This window comes from Malania oleifera, chromosome 8, assembly GCF_029873635.1.
Source record: "Malania oleifera isolate guangnan ecotype guangnan chromosome 8, ASM2987363v1, whole genome shotgun sequence".
NCBI classification, from domain to species: domain Eukaryota; kingdom Viridiplantae; phylum Streptophyta; class Magnoliopsida; order Santalales; family Ximeniaceae; genus Malania; species Malania oleifera.
This window is the reverse complement of record NC_080424.1, coordinates 24,549,331-24,576,785: the sequence shown is the minus strand read 5'-3', so window position 1 is coordinate 24,576,785 and position 27,455 is coordinate 24,549,331. Positions and strand designations below refer to the sequence as shown.

General features: G+C 37.6%; 1 protein-coding gene across 4 annotated transcripts; it reads left to right on the top strand.

Moving 5' to 3' along the window:
* Positions 1 to 15,554: 15,554 nt before the first annotated feature.
* LOC131161809 (putative 1-phosphatidylinositol-3-phosphate 5-kinase FAB1D) lies at positions 15,555 to 25,870 on the top strand. 4 transcript variants are annotated; one of them, XM_058117791.1, is made up of 14 exons: positions 15,555 to 15,578; positions 16,624 to 16,889; positions 16,998 to 17,031; positions 17,140 to 17,850; positions 19,098 to 19,242; positions 19,322 to 19,663; positions 19,805 to 20,644; positions 21,177 to 21,508; positions 21,931 to 22,057; positions 22,214 to 22,366; positions 22,539 to 24,017; positions 24,095 to 24,355; positions 24,775 to 25,096; positions 25,617 to 25,870. In XM_058117791.1, the coding sequence occupies exons 2-14, from the start codon at positions 16,649 to 16,651 to the stop codon at positions 25,640 to 25,642; spliced, it is 5,013 nt and encodes a 1,670-aa protein (XP_057973774.1). In that variant the 5' UTR covers positions 15,555 to 15,578; positions 16,624 to 16,648; the 3' UTR covers positions 25,643 to 25,870. The 4 variants fall into 4 exon arrangements, with proteins under 4 accessions (XP_057973774.1, XP_057973776.1, XP_057973777.1 ...); XM_058117793.1 differs by lacking the exon at positions 15,555 to 15,578 and adding an exon at positions 15,820 to 16,080 and having other exon boundaries at positions 16,611 to 16,889; XM_058117790.1 differs by lacking the exon at positions 15,555 to 15,578 and adding an exon at positions 15,839 to 16,080.
* Positions 25,871 to 27,455: the final 1,585 nt, after the last annotated feature.

Sequence of the window (27,455 nt, the reverse complement as noted above, 5' to 3'; positions counted from 1 at the left end):
TCAATAAAAAATAAATACTAAAAACTAACTTATATCAATATGAGCATCTAATTAAATAACAAATAAAAAAAATAGAGTAAGAGGAAGAAAGATGGAAAGAACAAAACTAATTAACTAAGTTATCCAACAAAATTCTGTAGGTAAAAAAAATAACAATTAACATACTTAAAAGAAAGAAATAAGAAGAGAGAGTTAGAGAGAAAGAGAGAGAGCAGAGGAGATAGAAGGCCATGGTAGGCCGTGGGCTGTGCAGCAGCTGGATACCCTTCGACGGGGGCTGAGTTGCAGGAATTGGCCGTGGAGAGGCTGCTGGAATAGGGGCTGCTGCAGAGGGCTGGACGGAGTTGGAAACAGAGAGAAGTTGCTGTGCCGGAGAAGTTGCTGTGCCGTAGAAGTTCTGCTGTGTTGCTGGGATGTTCACGGGCAGCAGCAGTGGAGGACGGAGAGGGAGCAGCAGAGAGGGGAAAAGAAAAGAAGGAGACAGAGATGGAGATAACTAAGTAAAGAGAGAAACAAAGCAAGAAGAGGAAGAAGAGAGGAGAAGAAGGAGAGAAAGGAGAGAGACTGAAAAGAGAAACAAAACAGGAAAAGATTAAAGAAGAAGAAGAAGAAGAAGAAGAAGAAGAAGAAGAAGAAGAGCAAAGGAGAGGAGAGAAAAGCTTGGTGCGCAGGGCACACCCTGGGAAAGAGGGGAAGAGAAAAATAAATAGAGATTGGGGAAGAAAGCCCTAGACCCGGATAGGAGACCCGACCCATTTAGAGGACCCGAATTATTATATTTTTTTGTTCTCTGTTCATTGCAAATTATGCTCTTCTGAAGTCCTTTTCTCACAAAACTCAAAACGCAAAAGTTGTAGATAATCCTTTCCTATTTCTTTAGAAATTTGAATCGTCTCGATCAGAGCTCGGACGGAAAAGTTATACATAAAATACGAACAGGTGTCGGTTTTGATTCCCGGGAATTTTCCTGCGACAAAAAATTACCAAAACTTCATAAATAGTGCAATAAAGTTCAAGAATGATGATTTTGGCATTTTATTAAAATATTGGATAATTTTGGACATTTAATTAAAAATATAAACCGTAAAGCCCGGGTTAAGATGCCCAGTTACGCAGTTTTGGCGCGTAATCACACTGACCTCAACCTTAACCAGGTCAATTAGCAGGGCTGACCTCAACCTACACACCTTATTAGGACGACGCACCTAACTTTCCTAACCGGGTCTAAGCCAATCTGAGACTATTCTAGGGCTAATCTCTCTCTTCAGGCCCGTGCTTGGAAATACAACAGATGTGTATTACTATCAAATGGTACAGTGATTGTGCTTTCGTGTAAAGCAGATATGTACCCAAATACGCGCAATAACATACATCACAATATGATTCAATATGTAAGATCAATGTGGTCTAGATGGTTCAACTCTCAAAAGTATTTTCTATCAGTGTGATGCATACGTGAGAGTGTCAAACAAGCAATCTTTGTATCACAAGATATTCAGCCAATAAGTTCACACAAAGATGTCAAGTCTCAAGTATTTCAATCAGCAGGATGTTTCAAGAATGCAAGTATCAAATGAAGTATATGCTTGGTTTGCAAAAGATGTGTAATCTTTGTATTCAACTAGAGATATGAATAAATAAATATTGCAACAAAGATTTTTCTCACACAATCAAATATCTCTTTAAAATATTTATCAAAATAAAGCAGACTAGATATTTGAAGGTATTTTGAAAATATTTTGCAACCAAAAACAAATACAATCTTCTCAAGATCTTACAATGAAGGTACAAGCTTAGAAGATCTATTAAAGTCTTCTTAGGATAGACTTATCAATAAAGTCCCCTAAGAATACTTAGGTTTTGCTCTCAAATAAAATTGTATCTATCAAATAGAATAAGGAGAGGAAACCTTTGCAAACAGACACTCAATCCACTTACAAATGATTTAGACAGCAATATAGGGTAAGCTTGAGTGAATGAGGCTAAAAAATGAGTAGCATAGGATTTTAGGTTTTCAGAGGATTCTCCTCTAATCAAAGTAGTTAATCATGCTTCTTTTTAACAAATGATCTCATATTTATAGGCATGGGAGAAAATATGACCGTTGGGGACATATTGGGTATTATTAGGGAAGTTTAATGATGTTTAAAACATTTTAACCCTGTTTAACTACGGTAAAAATCAGGGCAACCCAAGAGGTCCAGTCGACAAGAATAGGTTTGGTCGACCAAGTCTTATATGGTTCCGTCGATCAGGGGACTTTTGAACTGAGAGCTCGGTTGACTAGGAGAGGGCGATTTCTTAATTTTTCGAGGTTCAGTCGACCAGGCCATTTTGAACTGGCTGGTTTGGTTGACCAGACCGTTGGGATTTCTCTCGAGGACCCTCGGTCAACCAGGTAGTTGGAGTTTATTTCTGTCTCGGTCAACCAGATGGTCAAACTTTTGACCCTAGGGGGTTTCGGTCAACTAGGGCTTTTTGAACTACCTGGTTCGGTCAACTAGGTGGTCAAAAATGTTGACCAGAGAGGGTTTCGGTTGACCGGGGCTTTTTGAACTATTTTGGTTCGGTCGACCAAAACCTTGGTCAATCAGTTGACCTAGGGAGGTTTTGGTTGACCAGGTCAAAATGAACTGACTTGGCTAGTCGACCAAAAGTGCACCAAGTGTGCATTTTAGTCCCGTTTTGAAGCATACAAACCCTATTCAGGTGCCTAACAAATATATGTGTAAATGTGTGTGTCCTAGGGTCACTTGGGGTCCAATTTCAAGATACCGAAAAAGTCCGGTGTCGGTCGACCAAAACCCTAAGGTCTTTCTAAGGTCACTTTTAGTTCGCATATGGTTTGAGCTTACAAAATAGATCATACATGTGATGTATGTGAGCTTATTACAAACCAAATTCCGTAATTACTATTACAGACCAAATAGATATGAAATGCATTACAAAAGGAGATTTGGTCTTCAACTTCACTTTCTCTTCGTGCCGTCAATGTATCAGCTAATGTAGACCTGGACAAGAACTAGATATTCATCAAATACAAGAGTGTTTGTCATTATCAAAACTAGGCGTGACCTATAAGGTCAACAGTAGATGATGCTGGAGAGGTATTTTGTACGGCTATGGTCTGTATATATTGGATTTTGGTATTGTATAGTAAATATGTGAATGGTTATATGATATATGTTTCCGCTGCTTAGGTATGGATATAGATATGCAGATATATATATATATATATATATATAAATGATTAGAATTTTGAGGACGTTACAATTTGGTATTAGAGTCTTGGTTGCTAGGTTCTGTAGACTCTAGAGTGCAGTGGGAAACAATACCAGAATATAAGGAAAAGATTTTAGGTTTTATTCTGTGATCTTGATACAGGATTTCATGGTAGTTTCTGTGTTTTTCCTGGGGTGACGATTTCAGGAAAACCATAGTAAACTGTCGACGAGTCATGTGTTTGGGTTGTAGGAGTGGATTTTTGGGATTGGAAGTAGGAGGGATAGTTAATAGAGGATTTGGAGTTTTAGTTGAATAAGTTGGGTGTGTAGGAAGATAGAATTTTGAAACAGTGTTCTATATGTTTGCAGGATGGACCTAGGAGGCAATAGCGCTCATGCTAGTGGGGATGATGGAGCGGATCCTTTTGGTGCAACAGGTGGGGATTCAGATGCTATGCTACGCAGTGTGGCTCAGCAAGTCATGGCTGAGATAGCGCGGAGTTCTAAAAAGTATGGAGGTCCATCCTCAGCTCAGGGATGTACCATAGAGAAATTCATGAAGATGAATTTGCCAGTTTTTTATGGAACGACTGATCCTGCAGTTGCAGAGAACTGGGTGCAGGAGGTAGAGAAGATTCTGACAGTAATCCATTGCACCGACGAGTAGAGAGTTTTATATGCTAGCGGGGGAGGCCGAGAGATGGTGGGCAGCCACCAGGTTGTTGGAGGAGCAGAGGACTATACCAGTGCAAATGACCTGAGCCCGATTCAGGGACATGTTCTTTGATAGATATTATCCTACTATAGTTAGAGATGCTTGAGTACAGGAGTTCTTGAGTCTTTCCCAGGGGTCGTTGACTGTCCCACAGTATGTGGCGAGATTTATTGAGCCCTCTTGTTTCTGCCCCTATGTAGTTCCCGATGAAGCAAAGAAGGCTAGAATGTTTGAGAGAAACTTGAGGCGTGATATTTATAGGCAGGTGGCAGTACTGAGGATCCAGGATTTCTTAGAGTTGGTAGATAGGCCACTATAGCAGAGGAGAGTTTATTTAGAGAGATGGAGACATAGAGTTAGAGGAAGAGACTACGCCCTTGAGTTTTCAGGAGGGTCCCAGCCGAGGCCCTCGGAGAGGAGGTAGACTTGGCGGAGGCTAGAGATAGATGGTAGAACACAGGGGATTTTAGGGTAGTCAGCCTCCCGCCATTTGTAGCAGATGTGGACGGAGACACCCGGGTGAATATCGATTTGGGGAGAATGTTTGCTACCGCTGCTGGAGACCCGATCATATGGCTCGATCATGTCAGATGCCATTGAATTATGTACAAGCTCCCAAACCATTTCGAGGTGGATATTAGACGCCCCGCGGTGGTCAGCAGAGGAACACTGCACCGGCGAGGGTTTACGCATTAACACCGGGAGATGCTGAGATAGTTGGAGACGTGTTCACAGGTATTCTTACTGCTTTACCATATAGAATGATTGTTTTATTTGATACATGTGCCACCCGTTCTTTTATATCGGCGAGGTATGTGAAAATAGCTGGGATAGAGACACAACCAATAGATATAGAACTATCTGTGGGTACGCCGATGGGATCTATGATTAGATGCAGAAGGGTACTTTGAAATTTTCCAGTAAGTATTCAGGAGAGAGTGTTGTTAGCCAATCTTGTGGTCCTGGATATGCATGGATTTGATGTGACACTGGGTATGGATTGGTTGACCATTTATCATGCTAATATAGATTACCATAAGAAAGAAGTAATTTTCAAACCCCCGGGTGAGCCAAAATTTAGATTTACAGGTTCACACCTGTGTGCCTCACCACAGCTGGTGTCAGCTATTCAGGTGAGGAGACTACTACAGGATGGTTGTCAGGGGTATGTCCCATACATAAAAGAATTGCCAAAAGAAGAATTGGGACAAGCTGACATACCAGTAGTGCGGGAATTCCCAAACGTATTTTCAGAAGAATTGCTTGGTTTGCCACCAGATCATGAGATTGAGTTCACTATAGACTTGTTGCCGAGATCTGCACCAGTATCTAAAGCACCATACTGTATGGCACCAGTTGAGTTGAAAGAACTGAAAGATCAGCTACAGGAATTATTAGATAAGGGTTTTATCAGGCCCAGTGTGTCGCCCTGGGGAGCGCTAGTTTTATTCGTGAAAAAGAAAGATGGAACCATGAGGTTATGCATCGATTATAGGGAGATAGATAAATTGACAGTCAAGAATAAATATCCTCTCCCTAGGATCGATGATTTATTTGATCAGCTCTAGGGGACCCAGGTTTACTCTAAAATTGATCTGCGGTCAGGTTACCACCATGTGAAAGTTAAAGCAGAGGACATTCGAAGACCGCATTTCGTACCAGGTATGGGCATTATAAGTTTTTAGTGATGCCATTTGGATTGACTAATGCACCAACGGTTTTCATGGATTTGATGAATCAGGTGTTCCACTAGTATTTGGACCAGTTCGTGGTTGTGTTTATTAATGATATACTGGTCTACTTGAGGAGTTTTGAGGACCACGAGCATCATTTGAGACTAGTGTTGCAGGTATTAAAGGAAAGGAAATTATATGCAAAATTCAAGAAATGTGAGTTTTGGTTAAGGCAGGTCACATTTCTTGGCCACGTGATCTCAGAAGCAGGTGTATCAGTTGATCCAAGAAAAATAGAGGCAGTGGTGAATTGGGAAAGGCTGGGAAATGTTTGGGAAGTCAGGAGTTTTCTGGGGTTAGTTAGGTTATTACTGGCGCTTTGTGGATGGTTTCTCTAGGCTATTAGGTCCATTAACACGACTTACGAGGAAAAATGTAAAATTTGAATGGACTGATGACTATGAGCAGAGTTTTCAAGAGTTAAAGCAGCGGTTAGTTTCAGCTCTAGTACTGGCTATTCCATCAGGGGAGGATGGTTTTGTAATATATAGTGATGCCTCTTTGAAGGGTCTTGGATGCGTGTTGATGCAGCACAGCAGGGTTATTGCATATGCATCTAAACAACTTAAAAAATATGAGAAGAATTATCCTGTCCATGATTTAAAGCTTGCACCAGTGGTGTATGCCCTCAAAATCTGGAGACGTTATTTATATGGTGGGAAGTGCGAGATTTTCACGAATCATAAAAGTTTGAAATATTTCATTACTTAGAAAGAGTTGAATATGAGGCAAAGAAGGTGGTCGGAACTTATTAAAGATTATAATTGCACAATTAGTTACCACATAGGAAAAGCAAATGTAGTGGCAGATGCTCTGAGCAGGAAATCAGGAGGAGCCGTACTAGCAGCTATGGAGATTCAGCACTCGATTCTGGTGGATTTGGAGAGGCGCAGTATAGAATTGGTGGAGGAGAGTCCTCAGGAAATTATTGCGAGTTTAGTGGTTTAGCCTACACTATACGAGAGAATTAAAGCAGCTCAGGGTGATGATGCAGAGTTGGCAGCGGTGATGACTAGAGTACGTGATGGTCAGGGTAAGGAGTTCAACATATTGGATGATGGAGCTCTACGATTCCATACTAGGCTATGTGTTCCTGCAGATACTGAGATCAGGAGAACTATACTGGAAGAGGCTCACAGATCCCTATACATGGTCCATCCCGGCAGTACTAAAATGTACAGGGACCTGCGAGAGTATTTCTGGTGGAGTGAAATGAAGAGGGAGATAGCCGAATTTGTTCAACAATGCTTAACGTGTCAGCAGGTCAAAACTGAGCACCAGAGACCAACAGGACAGATGTAGCCGTTGTTTATTCCAGAGTGGAAATGGGACCATGTTTCGATGGATTTTGTTACGGGGTTACCACCAGTGCGGCAGGGATTGAATGCAATTTGGGTAGTTGTTGATCATTTGACGAAGACTGCTCATTTCATCCCTATTAAAATTGGTTATTCTATGGACAGATTGGCAGAGATATATGTTCAGGAGATAGTTCGTGTTCATGGAATACCAGTATCCATAGTCTCGGACCAAGATCCTCGGTTTACTTCATGATTTGGAAAAGTTTTCAGGAGGCTATAGGTACGAAGCTAGCTTTTAGCACTACTTTCTATCCCCAGACTGATGGTCAGATTGAGAGAACGATTCAGACACTAGAGGGTATGTTTCGTGCTTGTGTGCTTGATTTTGGAGGCAGTTGGATCCAGTTTATGTCGTTAGTTGAGTTTGCTTATAATAATAGCTATCAGGCTAGTATCGGCATGGATCCATACGAGGCATTATATGGCAGGAGATGTTGTTCTTCTCTTTTCTGGGATGAAGTAGGTGAAAGGCGAGTGTTGGGTCCTAAGATAATACAGGAGGCATCCAACAAAGTCCGATTAATTAGAGAAGGAATTAATACAGCACAGAGTAGGTAAAAAAGTTATGCTGACACTTGCCGCCAAGAGTTGGAGTTTGATGTGGGAGATCGAGTATTTTTGAAGATAGCTCCTCTGAAAGGAGTTGTGAGGTTTGGAAAGAAGGGCAAGTTGAGCCCTAGGTATATTGGCCCTTTTGAGATACTTGAAAAAATAGGGTCAGTTGCCTATAAGCTAGCTTTACTGCAATCTTTGGCTCGTATTCATGACGTGTTTCATGTTGCCATGTTAAGGAAATACGTCCTAGACCCATCCCACATCATTAGCTATGCAGAGATAGAGCTTAAGGATTCATTGGCATATGAAGAAGTACCAGTACAGATTTTCGATAGAAAGATACAGACCTTACGTACTAAAGAAATACAGTTAGTTAAAGTTTTGTGGAGGAATCACGCCATAGAGGAAGCTTCTTGGGAACATTAGGAGCAAATTAGACAGAGATACCTGCGATTGTTTCAAGAGGTATAGAGGTACTCAGGTAAAGTATAATAGTTAGATAGGTTTCTTTTGCAGGTACATGTATTAATTTTAGTTAGTAGATAGTTTTGGTTTATATGTGTATTCTTCCAGGACGTAAATGTAATCACGGTATTCCTCTGCCACAAGTGAGGGCAGATAATAAAATAAGTAGACCCCTTTTTCTTCTACAGAATGATGGAGTGTATAGATGGGGATACAGATAGTAATTTTCGAGAACAAAATTTTATAAGGAGGGGAGAATGTAATGACCCGGAAAATATTGATATTTAAATATTAAAGAGAGAGGAAAATGGAAATAGGAACAAAATGAGGCAGTAGACTTCGTCGACGACATTACATTTTGGAAATAATAATAATAAAAATAATTTCAAGGAATTGCCTGGACTCGTCGATGAATACAGGGGTTTGTCGACGAGTACATAAGGAAATTCGTCGACGAATATAAGGTTTCGTCGACGAGAAAATACTGAGAGACGAATATGGGCTGCTCTGAATTTTGTCAACGAATATAGGATTTCGTCGACGAATTTAATAAAGGACTCGTCGATGAGGTGACGTGCCTCGTCGATGAGGTGACGTGCCTCGTCGACGAATCTGGCAGTATAAATAGTGGAAAACTGAGATTTTTATTCAATTTAAGTGTCCCTCTCTCTCTCTCCTCTCTCTCTCTACGACCCTCTCTCACTTCTCTCTTCGTTTCCGGGCTTGTTTCTCGCCGGATTGAAGATCTGAGGCTGCCACGACGCTCCTGGCGAAATTCTTTGCAAGTCTACCGGAGCTGATCGTTGGAAAAGTTTGGTTGGATTTCGTCTCAATCTCAGGGTAAGCCATTTTATTCAATATTTGCCTTTCCCTCAGTTATAAAAAATGTTGTAAGTAAGAAAATATTAATGTTTTGTTCTAGGGGATTGTGTTTTCAAGATGTTGAATTAGAAACCATGCGGGTATAGAGCCAGAGTTTTATAGGGGCTTTTCAGAATTAAGGTAAGAGAAATATGCTATGCCAGGAGTTTTAATAGAGTTAACAGAGATTTCATAGACATATATTCATATCAGTTTATTATACAGTATTTACAGAATATGAATTTAAATGCTTGTGTGACCTGAGTAGATTTTCATGTGATGAAGAATTTATACAGCTTTTATAAGTATCATACTATACTGAGTACACGGATATAGATAGTATATACAATTTATATAGTTTTTCCAGTATATAAGATTACACAGAATATACAGATATAGATTTATATACACCGAGAGCATACAGAGAAATTTACATGCATATACATTTTTTCATATGAGTAGTTTTATGAAACAGACATACACACACACACACACACACACACACATATACATGTATAAAGTTTTATTCAAATCAATATTATATCACAGTTTTATACAGAACAATATACATACAGAGTTATAGTATGTCATGTTTCCTATTACCATAACATACAGAGTATACAGACAGAGTATATAGACAGAAATAAAGAGGTAGCATCAAGATGCTACAGATATAGTATACTAAGATTGCAGTATTTACAGTACAGAAATATAACGTCATGGTAATTTTGGGGAACATGATGAAAACAGTAAAAGAATATATATATATGCATATATATATATATATATATATATAGTATCAGATCCCTGTGAAAAGATTACAGATAGATACAGTACAGATATAGAATACAGAGCATGGTACCGTTGCTAGATATAGATAGAGTGCAACCACATATCTTAGATAGTATGTAGGTACCGTTAGCCGTGCTCGGAGAGTATGCAGCTCCCCAGTTCACTGGGTGGAGGGGGCCGGTTTGATGAGGTAGTAGCCAGTCTCGAGCTTAGGAGAGGATGCAGTTTGGCCGGGCTGAGGTAGTGTAGAGTATATTGACTAATCTGGAGGGCCGACCAGATGAAGTCCCGTCTACGGGCTGCACAACCCTATCATGAAGGGTCAAATCATGATGTACAGAGTCCCAGGGATAAAGCATAGATATGTATATGTAAACAGTTTTACAGTATATAATGAGTATAGTATGATATTATCAGTATGAAAAGTAGAAAATACAAATGATACAATATATTTTAATTGTTAAAGAAAGATATGCTTTACAGATTATTTGTTGCATTACAGTTCAGTTATTATTTTAAAAGTATCCTTAACTTAGTTGGCACACACTAGTAATAGCATATTTCCACTAATTGAGCATGGACTCACCCCATTACTTTAACATTTTTCAGGAGAGCCAGTTAGGTGAGCAGATCAAGCTTGCGGATAGAGAGTGTTCTGATTTCCCTGGTTATAAGGTGAGTTTTTGACAGAGTTGTGTATATTTTTGGGTAGATGATGCTGGAAAGGTATTTTATATGGCTATGGTCTGTATATACTGGATTCTGGTATTGTATAGTAAATATGTGAATGGTTATATGATATGTGTTTCCGCTGCTTAGGTATGGATATAGATATGCAGATATATATATATATATATATATATATATATATAATGATTAGAATTTTGAGGATGTTACAGTAACGACTCGGAGAATTTTAACTATTTAAAATAATAAGAAAGATAATACAAGCAAAAGGGAAATAGAAAAAAAAAGGAAAAGGAATTTTAAAAGGGTAACAAGCAAATGCTCGTCGACGAGCAGGATTTTCTTGTTGACGAGAGATTGTGTGAGCCTCGTCATCGAGTGTGCAAGTCTCATCGATGAGGATTAACTGAGAGGGTTTGAGATGTTCTGAAACTCGTCGACGAGCTTACGACCTTATTGACGAGTGTTCTTTGTGGTTCGTCGACAAGTTCTGTCTTCTCGTCGATGAGTTCACGTGGCAAAGTTGAGTATAAGAAGGTTTGGGGAAGCTTCCACGCAAAGGAAACTTATTTTCCTTCATTTCTTTCTCTTTCTAAAAGTTCCTCTACCTTCTCTCTAGCTTTCCAACCTAGATTCAGTCTGAATCGACGATCGAAGATCGCTACGGTGTTCTAGAGAAGATTCTTTACACATCTAGCGGATCAGTTTTCTAAACTGAGCTTTTTGGGAAACACTCCTAAGTTGAGGTAAGGGTTTAGATTCATAGTTTTTGGGTTTTTAAAGGTTTAATTGAAGTTTATAAATTGAGAAATTACTAAAATAGTAGGTTATTTGGGGTTTATCTCATCTAACTAGGGTTTTGATTTAGGGTCTGGGTGAGCACCACAGACATCAGTTTGGGATACCTATTGGTGTAGTTCAAGGTTCAGGTAAGGGGAAATTTATATATTTAATAAGGTTTTCATGAATTAAATGAAAATGGACTATGTTATATATATGTATATATGTTTTCATGTGGGTATAAAATGTCAACCATCTAAATTATGTTTTTTGAGCTTAGGGCTGCTCATTTAGCTATGTATATGTGAAAATAAATTGATGAAAGTGGGAAATATTTTCAGGATAATTATGTAAGAAATGAAGGCATATTTTCAATATATAAACGTTAAATGTTGGTTGACTTATTTTATAAGCAATGTATGAATTTTACTACAAAATTGTGTGACATGAGTGGAGAGTAATGCAGTGTAAACATATGTTATATGTATGAGATGTAGGCTATGTAATAAATGCATTGATAATAAAATGTTATAAGGATTATGTTGCTTGTGTTTGATAATGCAACCATGTATACAATAATAGGAGAAAGGAGCTGTAGACTAATTGATGACAGCTAAAATGAGCTGTTAGCAGATTTAGCGCATATCTATGTGGACTAACTGATGTACAACTAAAAGGAGCTGTAATACGAATGAATGAAATGAAATGGAAATGTGAATGAAATGGATATAAAATGTGAAATGTGAACGATGTAAAATGTGAAAAGTTACGTAAAGTGAAATGTTATGAAATGCTAAAGTTATGAACATAACAGATATGGATGGTTGAATAACGACAGACCGAATAATGTATTAGGGTAATATCAGTATTTATACTAGTAGAACATGTTACGTTAGGGCGGGGCAAACTCTTCGCTTGAGAGCTTGTTAAGAAAGGCGAGTGCACTAGTAGTATCAAATGTAGTAGTAGGCTGCGTAATGCACTAGGGCAGAGGGAAACTATTTGTATGGATGGGTAGATTTCCCTATTCTCGGGGGCCTTCGTTGGTAAATTTTTGTATGAATGGTGTGAGTACGGGATTTATCTATCACTTGAGAGCTTACTGAGTCAGGTGAGTGCCCTAATATGCTTCCATTGTGACCTTTGGGTTGCCTAATGTATCAGAGCAGAGGGGTACTACTTGTATGGGCGGATAATTACCCTTATCCTTGGGTAGTCTCGTGGGTAAATACTTTGCATGTGTTTGAATAGAATCAGGAAATATTTTTTAGAATTTATGTTAATGGTTTGCAAATGATGAATAAAATGTTATATATAAATCTCATGTTGACCACACGCTATTTTTAATATATTGTTTCTTCCTTTACTGAGATGTGTCTCACCCGAATATGAACTTATTTTTTTTAGGACCTCCACGAGATCGAACTTAGAGAGCTCAAGTTGGATATAACATTTTTGGGATTATAGAAAGAGAAAGGGTATAAACATTTTGATGATATTTGAGATGTAAATATTTTATGTTTTATGTTTTAAATCTTCTGGAAAATGGAAGGTTATGAATACTGGAAGTGTAGGTTATGTTTTGGAGATATGTGTATATATAAGAATATAGGTGATGAATGGTTATTATGGTTTATAGATAGATATAGTAAACTCTGGTATTTATTTTTATGATTGAGGATCATAGTTATATTTTCTACTGCATATGTATTTATTTATAATGGATTATTAGGATTTAATTAGGTTTAATGCACCGGACCGAGTTTAAGGGTTCGGGGCGTTACAAGTATGGGGGAAACAAACATGAGTTACAAATCATGGGGAGGGGACAAAGTATGGAGGAAACAAACATGGGGGAAACAAAGTATGGGGAAAAATATTCATGGGTTACAAATCATGGGGGGACAAAGTATGCTTGCATTTTACAAATTAAATATAAAACATATATCAAAAGGAGGCCCATTGGAGCTGTGTGGGGCCCACATGACTGTGCGGGCCCACATGGGTCTCGAACTCAAACTTGTTTCGACATATCAATTAGGGTCTTCATGCACCGAAAGTCTTCATGTAATCCATGTGTACCAACAAAATAGTTACAAACCGAAAGTGAATATTGGGAGGTTGTTCACGTGTCATCATGGCGGAAAAGGAGTGGACATCGGGAGTTCGTCCACGTGTCACCATGTTTGCAAAGGGAATGGATAGGACATGTCGATCCCCATCATCTTGTGTCGTGTGTTTATTACTCTTATTATCTATGTGATTGTGATTCTGTATAATTCACCATTAAGTGCTGCATTGCACAATCATGTTTCTGCATGCATTAACTTGCACAACATCATTATCTATGGAACATGGTTCATATTTAGAGTAAAGAGTTGAAGTTATTAGTGTGCTAGATTAGTTATAATCATTTGATTTTGTATTCACTTTACAATTAATGAAAAATATTTTTGGATTTAGAAATGAATTGTCAGTACCACTGCAAAGGAAAGACCGTGATATCATTACTGCCATGAAATTGATTGAGGTATCAAAGGAGCTATTATAAAATATGCGAGAGGATGGATGAAAACCTTTAATAGATGAAGTCTCATAGTTTTTTAACAATTGTTATATTGAAATTCTCAACATGGGGTGAATTTTTTGTCATCATTGGGCGAACACTGTGTAAAGCTCAACAAGTAACAAAGTTGCACTGCTATTGTGTTAATATATTTTAAAGCATCATATCTATGCAACTTAAAAAAGAGTAGTTGAATTACTTCTGTGTGGCATGACTTAATTCAAACAATGTTTTTTTCTTGGCTTTAGATAAGCAGAAGATGATTTGTCTTAAAAAAATTTATTCTCTTTTGATCACACAATCAATTTGAGACTTCTTATGTAGATTTGTGTTCTAGTTGTGCATTTTGAATTTTAGAGGAATTGATTACTTTGCAAAAAAGTTAGCTGAGATAACATATATTTTTGTTCATATTCCTGCGCAATTAAGAGAGAAATTGTCCCCAAGGCAACCACGTACAGTGGGGATACCGTTAGTGATCCATAATTCCCTCTCAAGGTTAAACTAGTTGTTTATTTTAGGGTTCTCGCTAGCTTGTCGAAATTGGAGGTGCGGGCATTGAGCTCTACCTTGTACGATAGTCTACAAAACTAAAGGCGGGTATTGAGAGAAAGAAAAAAAAAAAAAAAAATCCTGCCACTCCCACTTGTTTGTTGGTGTGGAGGCATGATTTTAATTATCCATTAGCTTTATTAATTGTGAAGTCGCATTGATATCGTGAGTTGTAATAGCAATGTAGAAAGGGTATTTTCTAGAATGAAAATTATGAAAAATGGACTTTGTAATTATAAAATAGATGCTTGGATGAATGACTACTTGGTTATGTGCATTGAGAGAGAAATATTTGATTGAATTGAAAATGAATTAATTATGAAATGGTTCCAAAATATGAAAATTCTCCAAAGAAAGACAATTGTGAGATATTCTAATTGATTTGAAATTTTTGTATTGAAAGTACTTAGATACATCGACTCGTTTTTTTTTCTTGAATTCTTTTTTGTAGTTACAATATTTAATATGGTGTTACTTGTTTTTATTACTTGAGTATTATGTTTAAATCAACATTACAATAAAGTAGGATAGTAATAATTTAAAAAGTTATAGTATTATAATATAAATTTAAACTACAAATTATAGTTCCTATTTAGAAAGGGTTTATAATAGTACCTGAGGACTTTAAAATGAAATGATTATTTAGGATTATTTCTTCTGAAAATATCGTTAATGGTTGATGTTTCCTAAGGAATTTACTTGCCAAAAGAAAATTATCTGATAAATGGAGTAATGCATTATTATCAATTATAACTTGAAGATTCTTATTCCCAAGTTACTTTTGGAAATCTAATTTTTGTACAAGACCACGTACATCCAGCATTGATAAGAGCTATACATTCCACCTTACTGATAGAAATATTTACCAGTATTATTCATTCTTCGATTTTGACACTTAAAATTGATGTTCCTATATATGCTATATGAAATTATCTTCTTATTCATCTACATAGATACATTGCAAGCTAATACAGCTTTAATATGATGTGATATGAATAATATTATAAGAAAATTAATATAAATTTATTTGGGCATATGATGTTTATACACTCATAATAATAAAAAATATAGGAAAATAAAACAATATAAGGATCGAATAGAAGTGTGGGCAATCCCTAAGGACACTAGTAGCCCCATAAAATTTTTGATGGAGTGAAGTGGTGGAAATGAAAAAGAAAAAATGTATATATATATATATATATATATTATATATATACTAAATGATTAACAACAAAGTTCAATACGTACTAGTTTGTATCTGCAAGAATGATTAAATGAGGCTGCAAGGTATGCACCTAATACGAGTGCTGCTCTTTGATTTCTTGTTAGAATGATTGGCCTACTAATGCCTAGAGACAAATGCTCTCGTAATCTTTGGCAGAAGTATTAATGATCATCGTTTCTTTCAAAAACATTTATCGTCATTTCTCCAAATATCCAGCTTCAGTTTTTGACTTTCATGCACAGATGTCGGGCACCGTCCTTTCAATCCGTGTTAACTAGTCTGCACTTGCAAACTAGTAGCTGTAGGCCGGCGGACCCCGCACTACACGCTTTCGGCCTAGTTCCTTCTGTTCTTCAACCCTTTTTTATTTCGTTTTTATTTTTTTGTTAATCCTTAACTCTCACCCACTCTTACTTCTGAACCCGAAATTCTCCTTATGCTTTGCTTTCTTTCGAGACAAAGATTAAAGAAGAAGGTGAAGCAGAGCCAACGATGATGGTGATGATACTTGAGACAGTTTTGGAGGCCATCGTGTTCTTGTTCACCGAGTTTCTTCAATAATAAGTAATGCTTTTATTTGCTTAAGTATTTCCATTTTTAAAGATGGAAATGTTAATTTGCCTTCGAATTCTTTTGTTATCCTTTTCCAGAGTTTTTCCCACACGGGTGTCTTTGCTTTTTTGAAATCTGGGTCCTTTTCTGAAGCTTTTATATATGTTCATATTCGCGATTTCTTCTTCTTCTTCTTCTTCTTCTTCTTCTTCTTCTTCTTTCGGTTCTATGGTATTTCCTGCGATTGAAAGGTTGGATAATTGATTCTTGGGCTTTTACTTTCTATTCACTTTTTTAATGTCCTTTTTGTTTGTTTATGGAATTTAAGCATTTTTGGTATAGCGGAAGACTAATAAACTTTTGATTTTGATTCCGAGGGTTGGGGTTATGCTTTGGAGCATGTGAGCTTTTCATTTCAATTCTCTGGGGAAGCTTTAGATATTAATATAATTTGAGAGAATGCTTTATTTTTTATTCTTTTTAGAAACTAATTTTCCATTTTTCTTGAATCATATTGGCGATTATTTTTTAATCTTATCCAGAATCGGATAGCAGGACAGGAGGAGTTTTTTGGGATTAGATGTGTAATATGTGCCAGTTTTGCGGCCTGGAATTGGCGAAGGAAAAGCAGTGCAATAATAATCAAGATCATGAGAATTCCTTACAAATAAATTGCGGAGACCCCTATTCGCCTTGTAAATTGTGTATAGAGAAGCATGAGCAAGAATCTGTAAAGCAGGATGATTTCAGTCCCTATACAACACCTTTGATCAGTCCCACAGTTCCTCTGTCGAGCACTGATAGCTGCGTTTCAAGCTGCAGTAAGTTTTCCCCCTTTGGATATGTCTTCACAAAGCAAACAATCTAGACTGCTATTTGCCTATGAGTATGATTAGTGTTGTGTTATCTTTCATCTTCTCGCCTTTCAGGTGAGTCGTCTGTTGATATAATCTCCTATGGCAGGTACAACAGCAATTCGCTCCTCTCTCTCTGATATTTGGAAAATACTACTGGTGAATTGTTGTTTTTTCTTGGTGGCTCATTCAGTTTTGTTCCCATTTGAATTTTTAGGAGTAATCAAGTGGAGGGTTCTTCAGATGGCTGTAATAAGATTGTCAGTTTTGGACTGGATGGACATTTGCAGAATTCAAGCTTGGCAACTACTTTAGACGGAAGTGATAGAGCTACCGCAACAATGGAAAACAACCTTAAGGAAAAAATTCAGGGTGATCTTGAATACTCTGCAAGAGATGTAGAAATTATTAGTAATAGTCAAGAAGCAACAGATAATGCTATTGAAAGTGTTGGTGGATCGTTTAATGAAGTTAGTCAAGGAACAAATGTGCCTCATTCTTTTGATAAAGAATTGGATGCCGAAATTTGGGAACCCCCTGAACCAGAAGATTTAGATGATGACATGGAAGGTGGTGTGGCTAATAATGATGACTATGACGACGAGTGTGGTGATGGAACAAAGTGGGGCAAGCCAAGTTCTTTGTGTAAATTTGGAGAAGACATTGGAAGCTACTGTTTTAAAGAGGAATGGCAAAAAGCAGTGGTAGAGGTGATGATTGGGAAGTTAAAGGCCCTTGTGGGTCAACTTCTCAAATCTGTTGGTGTTGCCCTTTCAAATGACGATTGTGAAAGTTGGGTAGATGTGGTCACTTGCTTATCATGGCAGGCTGCCTCATTTGTGAAGCCAGCTGCTACTGAGGGTAAAGCGATGGATCCAAGTGGCTATGTCAAGGTGAAGTGTATCGCAAGCGGGTCTCGCAGCCAAAGGTGGTATGCTTATTCCAGTGATTTTTCAGTTTCTAGTAAACGTTTATTGGACCAAATAGGCAGCCTAAGTTTATAATTGGACACATATTTGCATTTCTTTGAAGGGTTTATTAGCTGTATGCCTTTCTAATTTTTTATCTCGAGAAAAGACGCTATTACATGTTCTCGAGACGCTATTACATGTTTCGTACGTAGAAAGGGAATGGCATCAGATTTGGATGGAATAAAATCTAATTTATTATTTGATTTTTTAATATTCTCAATTTACTTTTTTACTTTATTTCATTCCATTCTCTGTTGTAATAGTCTTGGCCACTCTAGTGAGGTATTGTCTGCTTTGACCCATTTGCCTCACGGTTTTGTCCTATAAAAGGTGCCTCTATAGTTGGAGTCTAAACCAATCTTATAAGTCCAAAGTATTCCTAGTATACATTTGAAGTGGGACTATGACATGCTCTCTCAATTGATCTTTGATTCCTTCGTCAGAGCGGCCCACACTTCTGTGTCGGGTCGACCCACATGATAGTACCCCGAGGTGGCTATGATACCAAATGTAATGATCTCGGCCTAACTCCAGTTAGGTATTACCTGCTTTGATCCACTAGCCTTATGGTTTTATCCTATATAAGGTGCCTCACATGGTTGGAGTTTGAATGAACTAATAGCCCAATATCTCCCTAGTACATATCTGATATAGAATAGTGACACTAGTTCCATTCCATTATGGGAATCCATCTTGATGTTAGTGGTAATTGTTTTCATGAAACACATGCTTTATTCCTGAAAGGTTTTTTGATCAAATATGAGTAAATTAGTATTTTCTGGTTGTCGAGAACCCCTGGACTTAACCGGGAAATAAATTTATGCCTTCCCCTTTTTGGCAAGTTGCACTACTTAAATAGACTAGTTTTTTGACACATTTTCTAGCTGTTTGCTTCAAGGAAGCTTTGCGGAATGGCATTCTTATTTCTTTGTTAACCTTGAATTCCCATGGGAATGGAGTCTTATTTCCATCTATAGGATTCTAGGAATGTGATTTCATTCGTTAAATGCCTAGTTAATGTGTTGTTAGTGGAGAAACATGCACACACAAGTATCAAATGGCTTTTTTGTCAAGCCCTATTTTGAATACTGCATATATAAATTGCAATTGAGTGTTTATTAATACAGTGCCAAAATCCTGCATACGTTTCATCAAGGTTCCAAGAGTATATTTGAAAATTAAACCAACTTTTTTGATTTTGCAGTCAGGTAATAAAAGGAGTGGTCTTTAAAAAGCATGCTGCTCACAAGCACATGCCAACCAAGTACAGGAATCCTAGATTGTTGCTGATCCGGGGCATGCTTGGACAGTGTTTGAGTAGGTTGTCGTCATTTAATTTAATGGAACAGGTAATAAGATTGGAATGTTCTCAGCCTTTATCTTGGTAAAGTGTACTACTATGTGTTCTAACAATATGTTTACAAACAGGAAGAGAACTCTTTGAATTCTGTGGTAGAAATGATTGAAATGTGCCATCCAAATGTGGTTTTAGTGGAGAAAACTGTTTCTCGTGATGTGCAAGAATTTATTCTCAAAAAAGGAATCACACTAGTGTTTGATATGAAGCTCCATCGCTTGGAAAGAATTGCTCGTTGTATTGGTTCCCCAATTTCATCCTCTGACACTCTGATGGGCCACAAACTAAAACAGTGTGAGTACTTTCATTTTGAAAAATTCATTGAAGAACATGCAACCTCTGGTGAAGGGGGAAAGCGGCCAAGTAAGACCTTGATGTTCCTTGAGGGCTGTCCTACTCGTCTTGGTTGTACGGTGAGCATATCCCTTTTTATGCTAGTTTTCTCATACATTCTAGAAGGTTAATTTGAATTTTTGGTAGGCAGTTCTTACAGTATTTCTGTTGAAAGCGCTCAACTTAATGGATAGATGGTTTTCATGATTCTTATGTTTCAGATTTTACTAAGGGGGAGTCACAGTGATGAATTGAAGAAGATTAAATCTGTTGTTTACTGTGCATTTGTCATGGCATACCATTTAATACTGGAGACTTCTTTCCTTGCTGATCAAAGAGCAATGTTCTATACCATTCCTTTTATAGGAGCTGAAAATTCCTCACCAATCGATCAACAATCCTCATTTGTTGGCCCTGTAAATTCAAGTGTTTCTTGTCTTGAGGAGCATACTGACAAACCTTCTTCATTATGTACAATTGATATTCCCATTTCCAATGGTGGGTCGGAGATATCAAGTCTGGGAGTGGAAGGCAGTTCCACAATATCTTGCCAGCCATACAACCCAGCTATATTTTTTAACATACCATATCTTCAAGCATCTTTGAAGAAAGTTATAGGAAACAGCTACCCTCTCTTCTCTCCTTCCTTTCAGCCCCTGTCCTCATACTTTTGCTTCAGTGGAAGGAAACAAGATAGTCAGATGACAATTGCTGCTCCAGTTTTAACATCTCCAGTGGCACTTGACTTTTGTGATGTGGAACAAAGGTGTAGTTCTGATGAAGAGAAGTTAATTGATAGGGAGCGAGCACTCTCGTCTTTTTCATGGAGCTGTGAAGATGTCCCTTTGAACACAAGAAAGTCTGATGCGCATGATGAAGACCAGATTTCATCTAATAACATTGGCACACTGTTGGATTCTCAGAGTATCCTGGTTCTGATGTCTAGTCGTAATGTGTTGAGGGGGACTATTTGTGAGCAGAGCCATTTTTCTCGTATAAAGTTCTATAAGAATTTTGATGTTCCCCTTGGAAAGTTTTTGGAAGATAATTTACTCAATCAGGTTTCTGTAAATTTTATCTATTGAGGCACTTTAAATTCTATAATGTGGTGTTTGGGAACATGGATTTGGAGATTTGGATTTGGAGTTGTGTGGACTTGGAAAAAATTCCATGAGAAGGGGTATTGAGTTTTGTCCAAATCCAAGGCCTGAAATTCAAGTTCCCAAATGCAGTATGACTTACTGTTTGCTTCTATATGAGTTAAGCATGATGGCATTTCTTTGGGGACTTTTCACCAAATCACTGAGAAATAAAAGAATGATTCACAACAGCAGGGTGCTGAAGCTTGCTTAGTAATTTCTATGGATGAAATTATTTTTTCCGATTTCAAGTAACTTCCTTGGATGAAAAGATTTTTTGTGATTTCTAGTGCAATCCTTATATCCATAATGTAGCAGGATATGATTGGTCTTTGGTCTAGTAACTTTTCTGGGAATTTCTTTTGCGTTCTTAACTTTTTTTAAAAATAAAAATAAAAATAAATTATGTCCTATTGACTTGGTTTCCACTGATTTAAACTTTTGCATTATGTAGAGGCATCATTGCACAACTTGTGGTGAACTGCCCGAAGCCCATTTTTACTATTATGCACACCATAAGAAGCAGCTTACTATACAAGTTAAGCGGCTTCATACAGGAAAGCAGCTGCCTGGGGAAGCAGAAGGAAAGCTTTGGATGTGGAGTCGCTGTGGTAAATGTAAACCTAGGAATGGAATCTCAAAATCTACTAAAAGGGTGCTAATATCCACTGCTGCCCGGGGGTTGTCATTCGGAAAGTTCTTGGAGATGAGCTTTGCACTTGATTCTTCATTTACAACATCTGGCTGTGGGCATTCCCTTGAATGGGACTTTCTGTACTTCTTTGGGTATGGATGATTCTAGTAACGTCAACTAAGATTCAATTGTTTTGTTGTCTTTTAAGCTGTGTTTGATAAGAGAAAAATCAATTTCTGTTCAAAGAATGGATTTCCATTTTCTGAAGAGCTGAATGAGGGGTTTGGGGGGGTGGTTTGGTGGTTAGAATATGGTTGGGCTTGGAAAACATTTTCAAGGTGGAGTGACATTCAGGCATGTATCTTATCAGTTGTATGCACCATATCAGTTAATATGAGAACTTTCAGATATTAATGCACACTGGTGCTGTAATGCACCGTATCAGTTACAGTTGCAAGATACAAATGAGCTACATTCCATTCCTTGTTTGTTGGTTCCATATTCATCCTGCATACAACTAGCTTATATGTTTTTAGGCTCTCGCAACTCTAAGCTATATCTGTGCATCATGCAGATTAGGGTCGATGGTTGCAATGTTCAGATACTCGCCCGTGGTAACTTATTCTGTGGCCTTGCCACCTCAGAAGCTGGACTTCAGCAATTCAATTAGAAAAAGCTGGCTGGATAAGGAAATTGAGAATGTATGTCAAAGTCTTTTTTTTTTTTTTGTTTAAATCTGATGATGCTTTAATGTCTTTTTGAACAGTACAGGAAGTGGCATTTTTTTCCCGACTATTTTCCTTTCCTATAATTAGAAGTTGAATTTATTTATTTTTTATTTTCTGCTTTGTTTCAAGGTGCATGAGAAAGGGATACTGCTGTTTGTGGAGGTGGAGAACACTCTGCAGCGTATTGGATCTCGATTCGATGATATGGCTCTGAACCTCAGTGGTTTGACAAATTTATCTGATATTGAATATATGTTAAAGCAGGAAAGATCCGAGTTTGAGGTTAGTGTTGTTGAAATTGGAGATACGTCGTCTTTTTTTTTTTTTTTGGCTTTGTTTTGGTGTGTTTTGTGTATAGTTACTGTTATCATCTATCATTTGGTAATGTTTCTTTTTTGCATGTTGCAAAATCTAAGTTCTTTTTTCTCCATCATTCACAATAAAAAAATATTAGGTAAACATTAGGAATGTTAAGAATGGGGATTCAGGCAAGACTGTATGCAAGCTTCTGAGCCTGAATCGATTGCTCTGGGAACTTCTGCTTGAATCATGCGTGTGGGATCGACGTTTGCACTTTCTGCTCACTTCTAAATCCAGAATGATTGATGGCAGAAGACTGGATAAAGCAGTGAAAGGGCAATATAATTTAGATGCTGAAGTTGCTAGTCGAAGACATGAACAAACAGCAAATGGCTGTGAAGTTTCACATGATGGCACAGAGGTAAAATTTAAGTTGGAAACATCTCTAGAAGAAAGTGAATTTCCAAACGTAGATATACCAGTTGAAGGTCCACTTGAAGGATCTCAAGAGGAAAATGATCTGTTCAACACAACCAAGATTCAGGATATTAAGAGGTCTGCTGTGGGGAGTTTAAGCCCAGATGATTTGGTTGACCAAGGTTTCTTGGAGAGAGATAATATCTCTGCACATCTTCCTTCTGCAGCCGAAAATTGTGGAGAAGAAGATTTTCCCTCGTCTGAACTTTTAGAATCGGGTGGAATTATTCCAATTATTGATGATCTTGGGGAAAAAACCTGCAATGTTGACATGCACATATTTCGAAGGGGAAATTCTCTGCATTTTCCGCTATCCAATTTGGAAAGTTCAAGGGAATATGTCTGGACTCCCTTCTCAGAGATTCGACAGGACTGCACGAAGGATCTCCAGCGAGGATATTTGCCGAAATTTGAACCTATTAGCAGCCATACTTCAGAAATCTTGCCATTAAGTCATCAATTGATCAGTGAGGAGGGGTCAAGGTTGCACATTTGTCTCGGCAATGATGATTTTATGGTGTTGGATTTTGAGGATGAGCTCTCAAGCATAATTGCCTGCGCTCTGGCCTTGTTGAAGGATTCACCTGTAATTAGAGAAGATCCAGTTGAGGATTCTAGGAAAGTCAAAGGAATGACCCCTAAAACAACAGAGAGTTCTCATGGCCTGCCTCAAATTGCGACACATTGTCCTGCAACTGGTTCTTTGGATTCTGATGGACCTCATTCTACATCAAATGTCTCTTCAGAAGAGTCGCGCCTATCTAGTTTTGATGGGCTTACTTTGTTGAATTCTCTAGTTTCCTTCAGTGCTCTCCACCCAGAAGTCTCTCTGGGGGCTGGGAAATTACCTAGAAAGGGTAAATATTCAGTAATTTGTCTCTATGCGAACCAGTTTCATGATTTGCGAAGCCGATGTTGTCCATCTGAGCTTGATTATATTGCTTCACTGAGTCATTGTAGAAACTGGGATGCCAAAGGTGGGAAGAGTAAATCTTTCTTTGCTAAAACACTGGATGACAGGTTTATTATCAAGGAAATTAAGAAAACAGAATTTGATTCATTCATGAAGTTTGCTTTGGATTATTTTAAGCACATCAATCAGTCTTTCGATTCAGGGAGCCAGACTTGCCTTGCAAAAATTCTGGGGATTTATCAGGTTTGTTTGCTCTAATAATTTACCTTTGATGACTTTGCCTTCATTCTAAGCAATAATTGGCATATGTTTGTTTGCAGGTTAGACGGATGAAAAATGGAAAAGAGATGAAGCATGATCTAATGGTAATGGAGAATCTTACTTTTGGTCGAGAAGTTACTCGTCAATACGATCTTAAAGGGGCTCTGCATGCTCGATACAATTCGGCTGGTGCTAGTTCTGAGGATGTTCTTTTGGATCAGAACTTTGTTAATGACATGAATATCTCTCCTTTGTATGTTAGCAATAAATCAAAGCGTCTGCTGCAGCGGGCTGTTTGGAACGACACAAGTTTCCTCAAAGTGAGTTTGTAGCTCAACCAACTGAAATAAATTGCTTTTGCTCCAGTACTCCCCAAATCCCAAGAAAATCCCAAATCTGATTCTAAAATGGCCCATCTTACTTTTCCTACTTGTTTGTTTGTTTTTCTATTTTTCAGATTAATTCCCAAAACTCAAATTTTAGTCTTAGATTTGGTGGTGGGGTGCATTGACTATGATTTATGTTGTTAATTTTCAAAATTTGAGGACCTAAGTATATGGCGCATTAATTATGATTTATGTTGTCCATGTTCAAAATTAGAGAACCTAAGTATAATTTATGTAAGTCGAACAATGAGAGGGAGAGAGAGAGAGAGAGAGAGAGAGAGAGAGCACCCATGCTTATCAAGTGAAAAATGTACTTGACAGCTGATGGTTTTTTATGTCTGTTTTGTGTGCAGTCTGTTAATGTTATGGATTATTCTCTGCTTGTGGTGGTGGACAATCAGCGGCATGAACTTGTTTGTGGCATTATTGATTATCTCAGGCAATATACTTGGGACAAGCAACTCGAAACATGGGTTAAGTCCTCACTTGTTGTCCCTAAACATATGATGCCTACTGTCATCTCTCCAACAGAGTATAAGAAGCGATTCAGGAAGTTCATGTCAACACACTTCCTAAGTGTCCCAGATTATTGGTGCTCAGATGGATCGTATGATCCCTGCAAACTTCATGGTACAGGAGAAAACCATTCTTCTGAATCCAAATCCCAAAAGCAAGGTAGCTAATTCCCTTTTTTTTTTGTCCTGCAGTCCTTGTTCACTCGTTCATTCATTTCTCTAGCTTTGTGTTTAGTTAGCAGCTTAGAATTACTGTACACGATGGTTGTCATTGTACCCCAGCTGGTTCGTCCTGCAATTATTTTTGCAAAATCTCTAGGTATAGTTTTTATTTCTATAGCTGCACCATGTTTTTCGAGCAGTGTATATATTTGTATAGTTTTTGTGAATTATCAGTTCAGCCTTTTAGGAAGCTGCTATAGTGGAACATACCCTTTTGATTACCTGATGTTGGAATCAATGAAAATTTTCTTTTACACTTGAGATTTTGGCATCATATGCACTAATGCCCAGTGTTTTTTTCTTCAGCTTCATTTTTCTTCGTCTTAAGTTAGCAGCAGCATAATATTTATGCTGTATTGGTTTTGGACCTTTGTACCTCATGGGTCTATTTCTTTGACCTTTGCGCCTGGTGGTTTCTATTATTCTTTTTTTTTTTTTAATGTGATTTTGATATTCAGCTATTATTGGAAGAGGGAGATGCTAAAGCAGTTGCTGGGGGATCTACCATTCAATCTATTATAGTAGAGACCCAAGCATCAAAGTAATGCAGATTTTTGTGTGTAGTCTATGTTATTCTTAATATATATTTTGAAGAGGTATTCTTCTTAATATATATTGTTCTTCTTTCTTATTAAAAAGTACTGTATTATTTATAAAATTCTGTGAGCAGCCCAAAGGAAAACTTTAGAATAAATGTATATTATTGTGCCAATTAACTATGCGACCATTTTTAGGCAGATAGAGTAAAACTACTAGAAATTAAGCAGGTCCAATATTTTTTGCCTAAGAAATCAAATCCGCAAGTCTAAATTACTTTTATTGAAAAGAACTTTTATCAAATGCAGGATGACTAAATTTATAAGTGAACCCTAACTGAACTCAAATTCTTGGTTAAATAGTATCAAAACATTTTTTACAGCACATAATTATGCTGCAACATAAATGGTGTGGTCTCTGATGAATGAATCCTAAACTAACATAAAACTAATGAAATCTAGAGGTGGAATGGCTTCTGAAAAAGAAACAGGGGAACCAAAAAAGTAGCTAAATTCAAATGCATGCCAAATAATGCCCTAGCCTTTTTTGGGTTGTGTTCCCGGCTTCAGACAGCCAGGCCTTTAAGTGCATGCCATTATTTGCTATTATTTGTGGCATAAGTTAGGAACATAAAGTCATGCTTCACCCTGAGGACTTGTAGGCATCAAGCATTTCAAATTGTCTTCAATTTAATTATTGTGGAGCATTACATTATGAACTGTCGTCATTATGATTTTTTATCTTTGCAATGAGTTCTAAGAAAGCTTTAGTACAACAACCATTATGAAGCATAGCACCAAGTCAACGATGAGTCAAACTGTCTTCGTTTTAATAATTGCAAATAAAGAAATGTGCATCAAAGGAAAAAGAATGAAAAAGGGACTCTGCTCTTTACCTAGTTTAATTTCAGTTCACAAAATTGGAAATTAGCTCCCTAAGAAATCATCACATTATGCTCCAATACGCTCCAATACGTAATAAGAATCCACTAAACCAATAAGATGAAGAAGAAGAAGAAGTGAAACACAAATCCAAGGCAGTCAAGGCGCCTTGAAATCTTTTTCTTACTATATAACGTAAAATTGAGGAAGAAGAATAATCCTACTGTATAACGTAAATTTGAAGAGTAGTCAGTAAAGGTGCCTTGAAACCATTTTCCTACTCTATAATGTAAAATTGTTACGGGCTTTTAGTTGCCTTGAAATCATTTTCCCACTATATAACGTAAAATTGTTATGGGTTTTCAGTTGCTTTATTGATGCCAAAAATGATCTTTTTTTTTTTTTTTTTAAAAAAAAGAATTAGTTCTTATCTCTCCTATGATATTTATATAGATTCATAGGGGAACTTTTAGGACAAACTCCCTTCGGCGCACATAAAAAGCATGTGCATGGCCAACATCACCTTGGTGCACACGAAAGCGTGTGACCTTGGCACATGTGATAAGCACATGCATGGCCGATCTCAAAGGTCGACCTCACCTTGGCACACATGAAAAGCATGTGCACAACCTACCTAACCTTGGCGCACATGCTTGGCCGACCTCATGTCAGTGCATGTGATAAGCACATGTATAGCCAACTTCAAAGGTCAACCTCGAAGGCAGACCTCAAAAGCCGACCTCACCTTGGCACACGTGAAAAACATGTGCATAGTCGGCCTTAAAGGGGACCTCACCTTGGTGCATGTGATAAGCGCGTGTGTAGCGGACCTTAAAGGAAGGACTTACCTTGGAACACATTATAAGCACCTGTATGGCT

Bases quoted from the DNA above. Each gene is read 5' to 3' on its own strand.
- LOC131161809 (XM_058117791.1), top strand. From the start codon at position 16,649: ATGTGTAATATGTGCCAGTTTTGCGGCCTGGAATTGGCGAAGGAAAAG. The intron at 22,058-22,213 runs GTATGTCAAAGT...CTTTGTTTCAAG, and splicing joins TGGATAAGGAAATTGAGAAT to GTGCATGAGAAAGGGATACT. The intron at 25,097-25,616 runs GTAGCTAATTCC...TTTGATATTCAG, and splicing joins ATCCAAATCCCAAAAGCAAG to CTATTATTGGAAGAGGGAGA.